We start from the raw sequence: 18,045 nt of genomic DNA, 5'->3' as shown, positions 1-18,045 counted from the left end.
GTGTCGCACCTGGTTGGAACATCGATCAAGGAAGAGAAATCATAGCTAAATAAGCAGTTGGTATAATCAGAGCATGACTGACAGTTGGGATTAAGTATGTTTATGTTAATGTCACCACAAATGATGATGTTCTTGTTTTCATTGGTTAAGACGCTGAGCATTTCTTCTAGCTGTGAACAAAAGTCTGAACACGACGATGATGGGGAACGATAAATGAATTCCAGGATTTTATTCCAGTTATTGAGTGACAGGACATTCCGGTCGAACTTCACTCAGACAAACTCGCACAACAAATTGCTGAACGAAAGATCATGACGACGAGTGTAAGCAATCGACGAACTCACAAAAATGGCAGATCCACCACTTCGCTGAACCCCGCGGTAATTATATTCACTGATATATCCTGGTAGACAAAATAGATTGCCATCTACTGATGTTAGCCATGTTTCAGACATTACACCAAGATTACACCAAGAAATTTGTGTTTATTCTTTACTGTGATTTGCTGTCCTTTAATATGTAATGTTGAGACCGGTGTGAGCCTTCGGTACGCATATTGTTTTTTCTGTGCAAAATTTAAAACCATTTTTATTTGCCCATCGCACTATAGATTTTACGCCCAACTGGAGTTGGCACTCGCAAGTAACCATATTACAAGAGGAGCAGCAAAGTTGTATGTCATCGACATATAAAGAATACATTAAGAAAGACGGAATAACTGTAGTTATTGAGTTGAGCTTCATTAAAAAATAGTGTAACACTTAATACTCCACCTTGCAGCACTCCATTCTTCTGTATAAAAAGTTAGAGAAAGTTGCTCCAAACATCACCTGAAAAATTTGGTCCTCCAGATAGCTCCAGAAGCATGTGCCCTTTTATTCCTTATCCGTGCAAGTCCATTAAAATGCCATGTCTCCACGTCGTATCATACGCTTTTGATAAGTCAAAGAAAACGGAGACGCAATGTTGCCTTTGGACGAGTTTCACTTATTCTTTCTAACCTAATTGGTCGATTGCACTGCGATTGGCTCTAAAGCCACATTGGTACTGATCAAGTAACCCGTTACTTTCCAAAAGGTGCACAAGCCGTTTGTTAACCATTCTTTCAAATGTTTTTCCTAAACAGCTGGTTAAAGCAATGGGACGATAACTATTCGGCTCAGAGTGTTCCTTTCCAGGATTTAGAAGTGGTATAACTATCACCTTCTTCCATGCTTTTGAAAAATAGCCTTCCACCCACAACCTGTTCAAGAGGTGAAGGATTGTGTCGTATGTGTTCATATGTAGGTGTTGCAGCATTTCGTAGTGTATGTTTGCCGGACCTGCTGAATGGCTCTTCCCTAAATTGATTTGAAACTTTGAAAGTTTATTTAACATAATGAATGTATACAATTGCAAAGTACACACTTTTGGGACCCAACAAATTTGTTAAAGGGTCCCTACGATTGTATCGAAGAGTTCAGTTTTTGTAAAAGGACAGTTATAGGGCTCAGTACTATTCAGTGATATCCAAAGATTTTTCTTTTCTGCAGTGGACTTTATCTTAAGAAACTCAGGAGTGTAGTGAGCATTACTCAAAATTCCAGCAAAGTGCTATTTGCACCAGGGTTGCCCTTGCATCCATTTTCCCAAGAACCTGACATAACACCGGCAAAGCCTACTCTGACGTTGTAACCAGCGATATAATTCCCAGCTGTTCCATTTCAGCCTATTCAGCATCGAAAGCTTCTTGCAATGCAAACAGAACATTCCTGGGTTTTAGGAATCTCGGCACACCCTTCCGTTGTTGCGCCTAACTTGTATTTGAAAAGGGGTTGATACTTTGCCAGCAATGCGTCAAGCCTCTTTTTAACGCTCATATAAGTAGTAGTGTTTGACCTTGTAATGTTGTTCAGGTTCCAAATTTTCGACCACTCCAGCCGGACGGCGTGGAGCAACTCCCTGCTCAGTAGAGGTGGTCCCTTCTGGTTCACGATGTACAGTGGAAGACTTGCAAAATGGTCGCTGCGCTGCACATTGATCGAGGAGACCCCCTGGGGTCGTACCAGTGCTCCTGTATAGGTACGAAGTTTAACTGTAGTAGGCTCCGGTACAGCCGAAGGAAAAAGCTGACGGAACTGCGTCATTGACATGATGGAAACAGCTGCTCCCGTGTCTAGCTCCACGTTCACCAAGACAGCGTCAATGGTCATTGGTACGGTGCCAGGGTCGAGCAGAGCTGCCGACCCACCGTTTAGACTGAGGGTCGAAGCTTTCTGCGACACAACCGTCAGCATCTTCATATTCTTTTTCACCTGCTTTTTCTCCGAAAAAGGTCTCACCACCAGTTTGGTACGTTCTCTGGATATGCCCTTTTTATTGCAATGAAAACAGGTTGCGTCGAAGTGGGGACACACTTCACTTCTGTGTTTTGGCAAACCACAGCAAAAATAGCTTTTGAATGTTTTTTTGCGACTCAGCTTGCACCTTGTCATCACCATCATCAGCCTGGCTACTCCCACTGCAGGGCAAAGGCCTCTCCCATACTTCTCCAACTACCCCGGTCATGTGCTGATTGTAGCCATGTTGTCCCTGCAAACTTCTCAATCTCATCCGCCCACCTAACTTTCTGCCGCCCCCTGCTATGCTTCCCTTGTCTTGGAATCCAGTTGGTAACCCTTAATGACCATCGGTTATCTTCCCTCCTCATTACATGTCCTGCCCATGCCCATTTCTTTTTCTTGATTTCAACTAAGATGTCATTAACTCGCGTTTGTTCCCTCACCCAATCTGCTCTTTTCTTATCCCTTAACATTACTCTCATCATTCTTCTTTCCATAGCTCGTTGTGTCGTCCTCAATTTAAGTAGAACCCTTTACGTAAGCCTTCAGCTTTCTGCCCCGTAGGTGAGTACTGGTAAGACACAGCTGTTATACACTTTTCTCTTGAGGGATAATGGCAACTTGCTGTTCATGATATGAGAATGCCCGCCAAACGTACCCCAGCCCATTCTTATTCTCCTGATTATTTCAGTCTCATGATCCAGATCCGCGGTCACTACCTGATCAAAGTAAATGTATTTTTTTACCACTTCCAGTGCCTCGCTACCTATCGTCAACTGCTGCTCTCTTCCAAGACTGTTAAACATTACTTTAGTTTTCTGCAGATTAATTTTTAGACCCACCCTTCTGCTTTGCCTCTCCAAGTCAGTGAGCATGTATTGCAATTGGTCTCCTGAGCTACTAAGCAAGGCAATATTGCTACGTAATAGTATTACCAATGACGAAGAGGCGAGCAGTGAGAAGACGACGACGACGATTAGAGGCTAGCGCGGGCTGTTGCTTCTTGGCCAAGTGCGGCGTATTACTTTGTAAATATACTTGTATATAGCTTTTCATCTGCATCTTCTTACGTAACATATCTGGTGGAGGTGGACATTCCCTGTACCTCGTCACGGAGCTTCGCAGTGGACGGTACGTCGAGCCTAGCTTCATGGCTCCCGGCGATGACAACTCGACTCAGCCGCCCCCGACACCTGCTGCCACTTCGACGACCTACATCACTCTCCCTGCTCCTCGTGATCCTGGCGTATTCTCGGGTAAAGATGGGGAAGATGTCGACGACTGGATTCGCCTGTACGAACACGTCAGTCGCAATAACCGGTGGGACCCTACTATCATGCTCGCCAACGTAGTCTTTTACCTCGGTGGCACACCTCGAGTTTGGTTTCGGACGCACGAAGATGAGCTCACCAGTTGGGATTCGCTCAAACAAAAGCTCCGAGACTTGTTCGGCAACCCCTACGGTCACAAACTTGCCGCGCAGAAGGCGCTTTCCGGCCGTGTGCAGACGTCAACAGAGCCCTATGTCACGTACATTCAGGACGTCTTGGCCCTGTGCCGCAAAGTTGATCATGACTGAGTCGGACAAGGTATCCCACATCCTCAAAGGTATTGCCGATGACGCCTTCAACTTGCTCGTATTCAACAACGTCGCGACAGTGGATGCTGTTATAAAAGAGTGCCGCCGCCTGGAACTCGCTAAAAGCCGACGTATCGACCAGCAGTTTGCCCGTTTGCCCAACACCCCAGCGACATCTTCCTGTGCCGACGCTCCTCGTCCCAACAACACTGGCGATATTACCAAGATCGTCCGGCGTGAGATTGAGGCCGCCTATCCGGCTGCCTTCGAATTCAGCCCCACCAACGCACCTGCAGTCACCGTTTCCCTGATCCAGGCAGTTGTCCGCCAAGAGTTCGAAAACATGGGCCTTCACACCATCTGCTCGGCCTATCGTCCTGATACCCATCCGGCTTCTTCGATACCGGCCCGTCCCGCATCTTCTTACCCACCACGTTTCCGCAACCCATCTGAATGGCGCACTGCTGACGACAAGCCCATCTGTTTTCACTGTCGTCGCATCGGGCACATTTCTCGGCACTGTCGAAGTCGCTGGACTTACCCGACCCGGTCTGCTTATACTGCCTACTCTCGACCCTCAGGTGGCCCTTCTCGTCCCTATGCCGCACGCTCCGATAATGCCGCCACTGACTCTCCTGCGCCGAACTGCCCCTATTCTCGTTCACCTTCGCCCCAACGACGACAATCTCGCTCTCCCCAGCCCCGTCGTTCCTTTTCGCCGACTCCCTTCGGACGCCGCTCACCAGATGATGCAGAAACCAGATGATGCAGCGCCTCGAGGTGACGCTGCATTGCTCCCTACGCCGCCAAATCCTCCACTGACCTTGCCCACTCATCTGAACCTTCTTGACATGAAAGTAGACGGTGTTCCTGTATCTGCTCTTATAGACACTGGGGCGCATTTGTCGGTAATGAGCGCTGACCTTCGTACCCGCCTGAAAAAAATAATCACGCCCGCCACGACGCATGGTGTCCGTGTCGCCGATGGCGGAACAGCCCCCGTAATTGGTATGTGTGCCGCCCGTGTCTCCTTCGCCGATCGCTCCACAATTGTGCTATTCACAGTCATCGCCCACTGTCCCCACGACATCATCCTCAGCTTAGACTTCCTCTCCGCACATTCTGCTCTCATCGATTGTTCCGCCAGTACTCTCCGCCTCGACCTGCCTGTTCTGGATCCCGCTGAACCACACCCCAGTCGCCTCAGTTCCGTCGACTTCGTTCGCTTGCCACCTTCGGCACTGACTTACGTTGACCTAGTGTCATCCCCACCAGTGCCCTGCGGTCACTATATCGCGGCTCCTATGCAAGACGTCCTCCTTACACACGGGATCACGGTACCTCATACCGTTTTATCTATTACAGCGAACTGCGTCTGCCTGCCAGTGGTCAATTTTGGCTTGACGACACAAGTGCTGCCACGCCGGATGTCTCTGGCCCAGCTTTGCTCATTCGAGGATCACTCAATAGCATCTATTAAGGTAGACGACAATTCAGCCGATCCTCCTCTACCATCGCAGTCGACAACTTGTACCATCGCCGACTTACAGAAAATGATTGCGCCCGACATGCCGTCCGAGCACGCTCGTGAGCTCTACCGCGTTCTGTTTTCCTACAACGACATTTTTTACATTAACGATCGTCCTTTGGCCCAAACTACAGCTGTTAAACATCGCATTAATACCGGCGATGCCCATCCTATTCATCGCCGCCCGTATCGAGTATCACCGGCTCAGCGTCAAGTTATTCACACCGAAGTTCGCAAAATGCTTGCCAAGAACATTATTGAACCGTCATGTAGTCCATGGGCATCACCTGTTGTGCTGGTAAAAAAGAAGGATGGCTCATGGCGCTTTTGCGTGGATTATCGGCACCTTAACAGGGTTACCAAAAAGGACGTGTATCCCCTACCTCGGATTGATGACGCCCTTGACTGCCTCCATGGTGCTCGCTACTTCTCCTCTATTGACCTCCGCTCCAGCTACTGGCAGATTGCCGTGGACGATCTCGACCGCGAGAAGACTGTTTTTGTTACTCCGGACGGTCTTTATCAATTCAAAGTGATGCCGTTCGGTCTATGTAACGCTCCTGCCACTTTTGAACGCATGATGGACTCCCTTCTTCATGGTTTCAAATGGTCCACATGCCTGTACTACTTGGACGATGTTATAGTATTCTCCCCAACGTTCGCTACGCACCTCGAGCGCCTCTCGGCAGTCCTGGATGTTTCTCGTCGCGCCGGTCTGCAACTGAACGCATCGAAGTGCCAATGCGGCCGTCGCCAGATTACCGTCCTTGGGCATCTCGTTGACGCGAACGGAGTGCAACCGGACCCAGGCAAGATCCATGCTGTTACGCACTTCCCTGTTCCGAAGCGTGTCAAGGATGTGCGCAGCTTCATCGGCCTTTGTTCCTACTTGCGCCGTTTCGTGAAAAATTTCGCGGCCATAGCACGACCACTAACCGAGCTTTTGAAAAAAGATGCCCCTTTTCAGTGGGGCGATAACGAGGCCTCTGCATTCTCGCATCTAATCGACGTTCTCACAACGCCTCCCGTTCTGGCCCATTTCGATCCTTCTGCGCCTACCGAAGTCCGTACTGATGCCAGCGGTCACGGAATTGGCGCAGTACTGGCACAACGCCAGTGCGGCAACGACCGTGTTAACGCTTAAGCCAGCAGGCTCCTCTCACCCTCCGAGCGCAACTATTCCATCACTGAGCGTGAGTGTCTGGCCCTAGTTTGGGCGGTTGCGAAGTTCCGCCCATACTTATATGGCCAACCCTTTTCCGTTATCACAGACCATCACGCGCTTTGCTGGTTATGCTCACTGAAAGATCCTACAGGAAGACTTGGTCGCTGGGCCTTATGCCTCCAAGAATATTCATATACTGTCACCTACAAATCTGACCGACTACACAAGGACGCTGACTGCCTGTCTCGTTACCCAGTAGACGAGCCTGACGACGCCGACAGTAGTACCGCCAACGGCATTTTCTCTGTGTCTGCATTCGCTAACATCGCCGATGAGCAGTACCGAGACCGCTGCGAGCACTCATCGAGCGTCTGCGCTCTACACCTACCGACGCGTCCGTTCGCCGATATGTCCTCCAGGGCGGCATTCTGTACCGAAGGAACTTCCTCCCTGAGGGATCTGATCTTCTTGTCGTGCCAAAACATCTACGACAGACTGTGCTCTTTGAGATGCATGACGCACCTACTGCAGGACATCTTGGCGTAACCTGCATGTATGACCGCGTCCGCCGCCGCTTCTATTCTCGCTGGCTCCGTCCGATGCTATGTTGCTGCCTGTGATACCTGCCAGCGTCGGAAAACACCTCAGGTGCTACCTGCCGGTCATCTCCAGCCGATCACTGTCCCTGTTGAACCATTCTTTCGTGTTGGATTAGACCTCCTCGGTCCCTTTCCCACGTCATCCTCTGGGAACAAATGGGTAGCCGTCGCAACTGATTACGCCACCCGGTACGCTATCACGTGGGCTCTCCCTACCAGTTGCGCCACTGACGTCGCGGACTTTCTCTTGCGTAACATTATCTTACTTCATAGCACCCCGCGACAGCTGCTCACTGACCGTGGTCGTAACTTCCTATCGAAAGTTATCGCCGACATTGTACGTTCCTGCTCCACTCAACACAAGCTGACTACCTCATACCATTCTCAAACCAATGGCCTCACAGAGCGGTTAAACCGTACTCTTACCGATATGCTGTCCAAGTACGTTGCCAAGGACCACCACGACTGGGACATTGCCCTTCCTTACGTCACATTTGCTTATAATTCTTCCCGGCACGACACCGCCGCATTTTCTCCCTTTTATCTACTCTACGGTCGCGAACCGACCTTGCCCCTTGACACGGCACTTCCTCCTGCTTCTATCTCAACAAGCGAGTATGCGCGCGACGCCATCGCCCTCGCCGACCATGCATGCCAGCTTGCCCGTGCTCGACTGACGGACTCGCAAACCACTCAGCAGCGTCACTACAACGCCCGCCACCGTGACGTACAGTTTTCGCCTGGTGCGCTCGTGCTCTTGTGGTCGCACTCTCGTCACGTCGGACTTTCAGAAAAGCTCCTTTTGCGATACGCAGGGCCCTACCGCGTGCTGCACCAGGTGACGCCTGTGACGTACGAAATTGCTCCTGTGAGCTCAACCTCGTCATCTACTCTGGCATCTAGTGATGTCGTGCACGTCAGTAGGCTCAAGGCCTACTACACTGCTTCCGAGTCCGGCCTTTAGTCGCTCTGGGACGGCGCTTTTGCCGCCGGGGGTAGTGCTACGGAATAGTATTACCAATGACGAAGACGCGAGCAGTAAGAAGACAACGACAACGATTAGAGGCTAGCGCGGGCTGTTGCCTCTTGGCCAAGTGCGGCGTATTACGTTGTAAATATACTTGTATATAGCTTTTCATCTGCGTCTTCTTACGTAACAATATCATCAGCGAATCGCAAGTTAATAAGGTATTCTCCATTAACTCTTATCTCCAATTCTTCCCACTCCAGGTCTCTGAATACCTCCTGTAAACACGCTGTGAATAGCATTGGAGAGATCGTATCTTCCTGTCTGATGCCTTTCTTTATTGGGATTTTGTTGCTTTCTTTATGGAGGACTACGGTGGCTGTGGAGCCGCTATAGATATCTTTCAGTATTTTTACATACGGCTCGTGTGCAGCCTGATTCCATAATGCCTCTATGACTGTTGAGGTTTCGACTGAATCAAACGCTTTCTCGTAATCAATGAAAGCTATATATAAGAGTTGGTTATATTCCGCACATTTCTCTATCACCTGATTGATAGTATGAATATGGTCTATTGTTGAGTAGCCTTTACGGAACTCTGCCTGGTCCTTTGGTTGACGGAAGTCTAAGGTGATCTTTCGTGAAAAGCACTCGCTGAATGTCTTCTCGTAGCAGGCTACACACAAAGCAGTCTGAAGAAACTCATCAAGGGCGCTTCCAAACTCCCATGTTTGCAACAGTTTATAAAGCCTCCAGTTGACACCTACGGTGAACCTTGGCCCGCTCTCCAATGAGGGATGGCTTTGGGGACAGGTGGTTGCTCAAAACTTTCTTGAGGACTTCAAAACTTCAAAGAAGGCAGTTCTGGAGCTGTTATTGACTTTAACAATCCGTAGGCCATGGGACCAATCAAGCACAAGAAGGCGTGTACCTTGTCCTTGTCGGGTACTCGATTGACAATCAGGAACGACGTAAGCCATTCCTCGTACGGAGTGCAATCGCTGGCGGACTCGTCGAAGGGTTCCAGCTAGCCCAGTCGCCCGGCGAAGTGCGTCGCTGCTTTCTCAGCCCCAGTCATGACGACAGCCACTAGCTTTTCACACTGCAAAAATACGGTCTTCTTCACCGAGCGAATTTCGGAAATGCTTGCCTTCCAAACTCGACACGTTCAAATCCCACCTTCGTCGCCAGTTATCGTGTTGTGTAGTTCATATGAAGGAGTAGTCAAGTTTCCAGTGGGTGGGGTGGGAATGCGACGTTTATTGTCACAGGTTCGTTGGTGCGTGGCAGGTCGAGATGAGCCGGCAGGCAGGTTGCAGTGCATGCCTTCTGTTCGCTGCGCATTATCGACCTGACAAACACACTGTTGTGGTAGGCTGGACACCACAAATGCCAACTGCTGGACACGTCCCAAGCTATTTTGAACACTTAAAATTGACAAGTGTTATTCCCGACAGCATGTGCTTGCTGTAAAACAATGCTGGTCTACCTCTCAAAACAAAAAGTGAAACCTGAATTTCAGTATTTGTTTAATTTAAATGAAGACAACAAACCTGTTCACACAGCTTGCTGTAATTAGTTTACTTGAAAATGAGTGAAGCTGCTTAGACATTGCCTTTTACACCTTATGAATTTTTCATTACCAGCAGCCACATGATCCATGTTTTCAGCAAGGCTCTAGAATCAGTCCGAAATACCTGGCCTGACTCAATGTCATCTATGCTTTTCCGAGCCAGGCCAGCCTTGATGAGCCCCCCTTGTAACGCTCAAGCATTGATCTAGGCGACACCAGGCACTTTTCAATGATCTGCTTTTCCTCGTAAAATTGAAGCCTCTGTTCAGCAACTGGCCGATTCACAACTCGTGCCCACCGAGTATGTGGAAACCAGCAATTCAAACAAGCTCGATTATTCGGACTACTTCGAAGCTCCATCAGTGGCCTATAAATTTAATGCATAAGCTAAGAACGACAGAAAGCTGAGCTAGTTGGTAAGGATTCATAATGCAAAGAAGGGGTAAGGCTTGCAGACACAAGAGAAGAGAAGTGGACAACACGAACACCGTGTTGTCCACTTCTATTGTGTCTGTGTCTACACACCTTACCCCTTCTTTGCATTATTAATGCAGAAGTACAACCAAAATTTCGGATACCTTAAGGCACGTCACTCAATAATTCAGACTCTGCCTGCCCGATCGCATGCTAATTTCACCGCCGAGTTGAGCGGAAGTAGCGATATATTTTGTCTTTGATACATCGCTGGCATTGACGCGGCATAGTGGTCAACCATGTCGCCGACCCCTCCTGCAAACCAAAACTAGCGGAGACTAGTTAACCCAGCACCGACAGCACTCAAACCGTAGAGACCCCGGCAAGCCACTCGTGCGTCCTGCGGTGCTGGCTACGCACGTCCAGCGTTTGTTCATTGACGTGCTAAATAGCGACATGGTCGTGGCAACTTCAAGCTGTTTAAGTGGCACCAACGCTACTTTCGATGTCTGCGCCGATGAAGACAGTGTCTGTTGCTAATAAAACCTGCCCTCATTCGGAAATGATAGTGTGGTCGACTTCTGGGCCGCGATTTCTAGCAATGCATTTTGCTTGATTCTATACGTCACCCTTACCCTCCACCATTTGCAGGTGGCTGATGCCACTGATAATGCAGGCGGAGCACTGCTCTTGTCACTAACAAAGCACAAAGGAGTGGCACCGGAAGAGGCATCCCTATTGAATATATTGAAGATTCGGCGCATGCATTGATTGTGCTTTCGTGTAGTATCTGCGACAACAGCATGACCATGGTAGAGATGCGGACTGACCAGATATCGTAGGCAAGCGTACGTGCGCACTGGAGCGCGCATTGGCAAACTGTGGCTTTATTTTTAGATGATCCCTGTAGGGGATACTTTCCGGACATTTTCTGCCACTATACGCTGGACTCGTTGATGGACTATAGCGTTCCTGTGGGTGTGCAGTGCCAAAAGTGGCATTGCTTGTAGACGCCGGCGCGTCTGACGCTAGTGACGCAAAATCCCATCAAAATGAACATATCTCCTAAAGTGGCCATCCAAGAATACGGCACTTTTTTAGCCACTCGTGGAATAAAGGAACTTCTTTTCTGGCGAATTTGATATTTCCGACTCTCGATTATCCGGACTTTTAGGCGATCCCCGTGGAGCCCAAATTATTGGTTAGCGATTAATGAAGTTCGATATATAAAGCCGCATTGGTTATGTGTGCTATGCACATTTGAAGACCCATTGCGGCCACACACATAACGCGCATTTGCTCATTTTGAGGCATTTCGGCGCAACATCATGCTTTATTGCGATAGCAAATATATGGACATTCCAGGCACGTTTCTGGCATCGTCGTCATCATGGTGTTCCGTATAAAGTCCAAGGGCATTACCACGGTCCCCGTAGGCTGTGAGTGAAAGCGTGCGAGGGTGAGCCGACGATGGCGGCTTTCACAGTCCAGCATTTTGACAAGTTTTTGCGGTCAAAGACGATTATTGAAAAAGGCAGGTGATACACAGGCTCTTGGAGACAAGCCACGCGAGACAAATGCAGTGAATATGCTGTGAACAATTCTGTTCTCAGAATGGTTAATGATTCAGCAATGGAGGCCTATGGAAACAATGAAAAGTTGTACTCGATTTTCGAGACAAAAATGGTTGCTGTGGTAAAACTAAACCATGTATCGTAATAGCCGGTACATTGTATGTAGTCTGGAGACTCAGCTTCCAATTAATGTCTATCTCGACTCTCTCTACACGTGGCATAACAGTTTCCAAAAGTGATTTTTGAAACACAGTCATACAAGTTTGCATGGAATCTTGATAAACACAAGCGTATCATTGCAGTATCGTTGGATGCCATGGCCTAGTGGTTTAATCACATGCACATGTCGTCCTGCGTCTTACTGGCAGTGGTTCAATACTGTGTCCCATGATAGATATATACATTTTTGTAAACACCCATTTAGTTCTGCAGTCTCCCCCAGATGGCAGAAACACAGAACTCAAGATTTGGTTTTCCAGTGGTGCTCTCCAAATATCATATTTTCTATTTTTCCTTCCTAAAACTTACCAATGTGTTGCTCATTTGCTAAATCACCGCTTCTATAATCCTTTTATTCTTTGGACAACATAAGTACGACCATGCGCATGTCTTTGTGTTATGTAAAAAAAAAAACTTTCGTTCCTTGTAGCATGGAATGCACCTAAAATGGAAGTTATTAATGCGTCCCTGAGAACAAGCAACATATAGTTCTCTAACCCTGCTTACAGAGGCCTGCCTCTATAATCGTGGCTGAGAAATGAAATAACAGCCCTAGGTTTTTTTAGTTAGAGAGGGGCAATGGGGCGAAGGACTCACTAGAGTTGAAAGAGGGATTGCTGTCCCATAGACGAAAGAAAAAACATTGTGCCTTATCACTTAAATTATGTTCCATTTCTCTGAAGAACAACTGCATCAAAATTACAGGCAGCGAAAGTGGCCTTGTTTCAGAAAGCATAGGCAACAAAAACCTTCGTACAAAATATTACGCTTAAAACACAGGGGGGTGCGCTGGGATAAGGTAGGACATTATCGACACCGAAACTCGCAAAAAAGCCGCTCACTCGCAGAAATAACATGGAATTCAGAACACTGAGAATTAGCTAGCTCAAAACATTGAGAATTTGTTTGGGCCTCGCATTGTATCGAACTACAGTGTGCATGGGCCGTCTCCTTTGGCAATATTTGTCGGCTGTTAAAAAGCAAAATGACAATATTACCAGCCCCACATCCCGTGAAGCGGGAACCACTTCTGCAAATCAAGCCATCCTTATTCTCATAAAAGATGTTTCCTTTCTCTCTCTCTGTCTGTGCCAATTTTGCTATGATAGCATATACGCTGCTCATTTGTAACCAACTTTGCCAAAGTGAAATTTCCTTGAAGCTGGACTTTATATAGGAGATATTTGTTTTAAGTACGTTGAAGTGATCTCAACCCCTCAGGCAGGACGGAGAGGGAGTCACAGCTGTCTAGAGCCGCGCACGCACTTGCAGAACGCAGGCACCCGTATGTAGATATCCTTCGTCGTGCAATAAACACCGAGCCATGTTTCGTGGCTGCTATCCCGACTAATGAGTCTGACAATCAGCTGCACAAAATTTAGTATGCCGCCTAGGAGAACAAAATGTCTATTTGCATAGCTTTCTTCTGGGTGATGTGTTTCCTTCATTGGATTGGATTGGAGAAACGTTATTTATGCCTGCAGTAGGGCGCTCGCGCGCCCCGACGAGGGCCTACGTCATCCTCGAAGTTGCCGTTACTCGGCGCGGGTCTCCGCTCGTCGTTGCCGGCTCGCTGGGTCCGTGCCTTTCGAGCGCCTCGGGGACCTGCTGGACGGCCCAGAGCTGATCGTCTCGGTCGTAGCTCTTCGCGGCTGCCTCGAGCCGCGGTGGGAGTGTTCTTGATTTAGCGTCTTCTGGATATTTAATGCAGTCCCACAAAATGTGCGTGTAGTCTGCGGTCTCCCTCCGGCAGACTCTGCACATATCTGTCGGATATGTCTCGAGGTACATGCGATTCATCAGTTTCAGGCTCGGTGGCGATCCGGGCTGGAGCTGTCTCAGTACTACCGCCTCCGCCCGACTCAGTCTCGGGTGCGGGGGTGGGAGAGTCCTGCGAGCCAGGCGGTAGGCCTTCGTGATTTCGTGCACTTTCGGCTGTCCTCAATGTGCACACAGGTTACTCTGTACACGTAACTGTTGACGCCACGAAATATCAGCCATCTCAGCTTGCTGACAAGGCGCATTTCTGCCGTCGGCGTCGCCATGAGGTTCCGTACAGTCCAAGGGCAATAAAATCGCAGCATGCTATATGATGTATGTGCGAGTGACAGCGTGCAAGGGTGAGCCAGTGAATGCTGCTCATTCGTGTGTGTGCAAGTGAGGAAGGCGGCCCGGAAGCATGCCCTCTTCTGTCACGTGCGAGGCACAGGGGCAACACGAGGGATGCGAGGTTCTTCTCTGGCAGCTGAGAAGAGGCTGTGTGAGCGCCTGTGTTGAAAGCGATCTACGACTTGGCCAAAGTGTGCGCCCGCGCGGGCCTCATCTTCAAAGCGATCTGCGACGCTTGCAGAGTGTGCACAGTGCCTGTACCTTCACATGCGCAGTACTTTCGACCTTTCGTTCGCGTTGAAGCGAGGGATGCACGAAGGCCAATTCGCTTGCTGCTGCTGCGATTCGTCACTCCAGAATTTTGACAGCAAGCTTCCCCGCTCATAGAGCGAAATGTGTTCATTTTTACCTGTGCACGCGTGACACCGTACTTGTCACTTTAGTTGAAACACGTTGATGGGCTAGTTGGTTTGATATCTATGATAGAATGTGCAAGTACGGCTGAACAAGGATGTAGAAAGAAGCAGACACACAAAAACAGTGCTGTCTCTGTATGTCTGTTTCTTCCTACGTCCTCGTTCAGTCCCACTTACACACTCTATCATTGTTAATTTAGTTAGTAAGCAAATGTTTACAAGTTTATATGCGCTATAAAACTACTATCCTTACTTCGTATAGTTATCGACTAATTTGCCATCACAGTCGGTGCTTCACCTTTAGGTCAAAACTGTGCCTTTTTGTTGCTCTTAAAATTTAAATGCTAGGAAATCAGATGTTTTTATCATATATTATGTATGGTATTGTTTGGAATGGGTCGGCTTTCTACGCCATGTTCTTGAAAGCGAATTGCTTTTCTTTAAATGTTGCCCATGCACCACTTTCACACATTTCACCTCTACACACAGTTCTCTTAAAGGGCCTCTCCCCGGGTCTGGCAATCTTGAGCTGATAAGCACAGTGCATACAATGCGTGCTAACGATTGTGTCTGCTAAGTATTAGATCATTACACGCTGCAGAAAGAGCTGAAATTTCAAAGCAAACGCAGTTTGCACCTTGCTTCGCAGGCGCCACGCTTCCAGCCGGAGAGGTGACGTACCGTATTTACTTGCGTAATGATCGCACTTTCTTGGCAAAAAAATTGATGCAAATTCAGGGGTGCTATCAATAAGCGGGTTAAATTTCCGGCGAAAAGAAAACCTTTCTTTTTTTTCATCCTGCATGTGCTGCAGGATGACAACAGGTAAACAAATAGCCGACTGCCGCTGTAACACTGCGGCACATCAAAACAAAAAAGCTGGCAGAGCAAGTCGAACGCACCGAACGAAATTTTTTTTCATCTCGTGAGTACATTATGCACATTTAAACAGTCTCTTCTGTATCAGTAATGAATAATATCGTTACTATCCGCAAGTTTGCGGCAGTAACGAAGCCATGATCACTTTGAGGGCACAGAAATAGAGGTGGGCATGCTTAGCTGTCAGTAACAGAAACCCATGGCGGCCACGCTACGGAAACTGCGGCATTTGTCTTCACTATCTTAATACAGCACGCTTATGCTATGGGCGGGTGACTATCTTAGCTGTGTTACAAGCATCTGCGTATGAATAGGGTACACTTCTAACGTATCGGTGTAAATGTGGCTACTATCGTTGCTGCTTGCGATTTGTTGTGTGCCCACGAGTGCAGACAAGAAGAATCGAAAAGCACCTTATTTGTTGTTGACCACAACCATTATAAAGCCTGCAAATAAAAAAGCCAAGGCAAGCTTGGTTGCAGCTCTTTTTTTCATAGAAGTATGGAAAGTGATAAAATTAATGAACTGGGGCATCTGCTTTTAAGAATGTTCGGTGCATACAGACCGTTTGGTATGTCTTGAAGAATCGTTCGGGTTGCATTCGACAGCATTCAACAGACGGTAAGCGCGATCATCATTAGCTAGACTTGGCAAACGACATATCACTGTGGCAAGTTTGGAGTGCGATCATTACACGGGAAAGGAAAAAAATTGAATTTTGACGACAAAATTCAGGGATGCAATCATTACGAGAGTGCAAGTAATCATCATGCAATCATTACGCGAGTGCAAGATCATTATGCAAGTAAATACGGTATATGCGTAAGTGCGCGTAAGTACATGTATGTGCTGTGACGTCGCTCATAGTAACACATGACTTCGAGAATTATTCAAGGTAACATCTGTTATTTGTGCAATCTGTTGCTTCAATAGACTAATTAAATTTTAGAGAACTAGTAAAACACAAACGGAATGTCTGTGTGTTTTTGTTTAATTCGTACCGTGGAAGAGAAGTACTTCCGCTCCGTCTGCTTGTTCCTATGTCGTACAGTCATGTGCAGACAACGAAACTATGTCATTTTTTACCATGTTCCGGCACGCAATCCCACTCTGTGATCCGCCTGTGCTTGCTTCAGCGTTCGTATAGCACTGACTTATACCACTAGCCAGGTGTTCTCATGCACAGCGCACAAAATCGTTCGCTGTGCAAAGTGAGACAAACGAACACTCACGTGCGACACCGTCAGCGGAAGTGCGCTGCGCAGCAAAAAAGCAAGAGAAAAAAGAAAGGTGGGGCCTGTGACATAAACGTCGTGCGATCCTCAGGCTCTGGTATTGGAGAATGCAAGGAAGGATTTTCGTTTGCACAGGCTAGATGGGGCAAGTGGAGAGTTTTATGTTGGCGGTGATGCTTGCCTTCTGAAACAATGGGTTCGCGGCACTGAAGTATTTTCATCTCGGCTATTAATGAAACAGTTCGAAAAAATTTTTTGGTAGAATGCTGCCTAGAGGGCACGTAACAACTTCTAGCATATAACTGAAATTTTCCATGTGGCCTGGTGTGGGGCCCTTCAAATACTGAAATGACACATGCTTGTAACTTACTTTTTCAGCGGAGACTGTGCAGTGGAGCTGCATGCAGGAAGTGCTGCCGCAATTTTGGATGAACGCACCAAAAGCCGGGAACGAGCATTATATAGAGCAAAATTACCATTTCCTCATTTCCCAAGGGGTCTTGCATCTACATTATGAAATTGCACAGATAACAGCCGGGCTAGTTTGTCTTGTTTCATCTTTGAATTAGTTTTTCCAGCTTTTTTTTCTAATGATCTCAGAGAGCTATCACATTAGCAAAGACAGTATGAGGTGCATCAGTCAGCCGTCCATCTGCTTAAGCAATAAGGAAATCGAACTCTTTAAAAACAAGCATAAGCGGTAAACAGTTTGTGTCGCATTTTTTTTTGTTCTTTTTTTGTTATTTTCTTGATTTCTCTTGCGCATGCATATTCATGTTCGTGTTCACATCATGCTCAATAAACTTTCAGTTGAGAGTCAGCCCTGTCTATGTGTGCTTCTCTGTCGTCCGTGTTATTTCTCGTGTTAATTCGTGCCGCTGGAAAAAACCAGGACAGATTTAATAGAGGCTTGTAAAGATCGCTGGCTCTCATATTTATTTTACTAAGAAGTCACTTTCACCCAAAAGGCGAAGCATCCAGTGTGATAACAAATGAGTGGACAGCTCTATGAAGTAAAGGAGAGTAGTTTTATCGGTCGTGTAAACTTGTAAACATAGGCATACTAAGTTAACATGCATGGTGCCATGCACGCATAAGCAAACATGAACACATCTGGCTCAATGACCGCACAAACTCGCTGTCAAAACACTGGAGTGAGGAAACGTGACAGCAGCAGCGAGTGAAGTGACATTCATGCTGTCTATCGCTTCAACGAAAAGTGAGCGCCGAGAACACACAGCATGCACAAAACTACGAGCTGCCATGGACGAAAGGAAATACTAGGAGGGAGCGTCACGTGGTTCCACTAGACTCAGCAAGCCAACCTTTTCTGACGCTGCCCCTACCGCTCTCCCGGGCCTTGTGCCTTTTGCCTTTTGGGTAGGAATAGGCCCACATGGGTACCGGACCATTTGAAATTGTTTGGTACATGGTAACTTTTAGTGGCGCCTACAGTCACAGGCATGG

General features: G+C 47.7%; 1 protein-coding gene across 4 annotated transcripts in view; it reads right to left on the bottom strand.

Annotated features, from left to right (window-relative positions):
* LOC142576634 (tRNA pseudouridine synthase-like 1) overlaps nucleotides 1–18,045 on the bottom strand; it is an 87,356-nt gene that overhangs the window by 29,754 nt on the left and 39,557 nt on the right. The window contains exon 5 of one of the 4 annotated variants that reach the window (XM_075686847.1): nucleotides 13,437–13,830. The exons of the other annotated variants lie outside the window; for them this stretch is intronic. Within the exon in view, the coding sequence (XP_075542962.1) occupies nucleotides 13,452–13,830 (379 nt within the window). The 3' untranslated portion in view covers nucleotides 13,437–13,451. Of the gene's footprint in view, nucleotides 1–13,436; nucleotides 13,831–18,045 lie in introns of those variants that run through there. 4 annotated transcript variants of the gene reach the window in all.

Source organism: Dermacentor variabilis, chromosome 3, assembly GCF_050947875.1.
Source record: "Dermacentor variabilis isolate Ectoservices chromosome 3, ASM5094787v1, whole genome shotgun sequence".
In the NCBI taxonomy this organism is placed as follows: domain Eukaryota; kingdom Metazoa; phylum Arthropoda; class Arachnida; order Ixodida; family Ixodidae; genus Dermacentor; species Dermacentor variabilis.
This window is presented reverse-complemented; position numbering and strand designations above follow the sequence as displayed.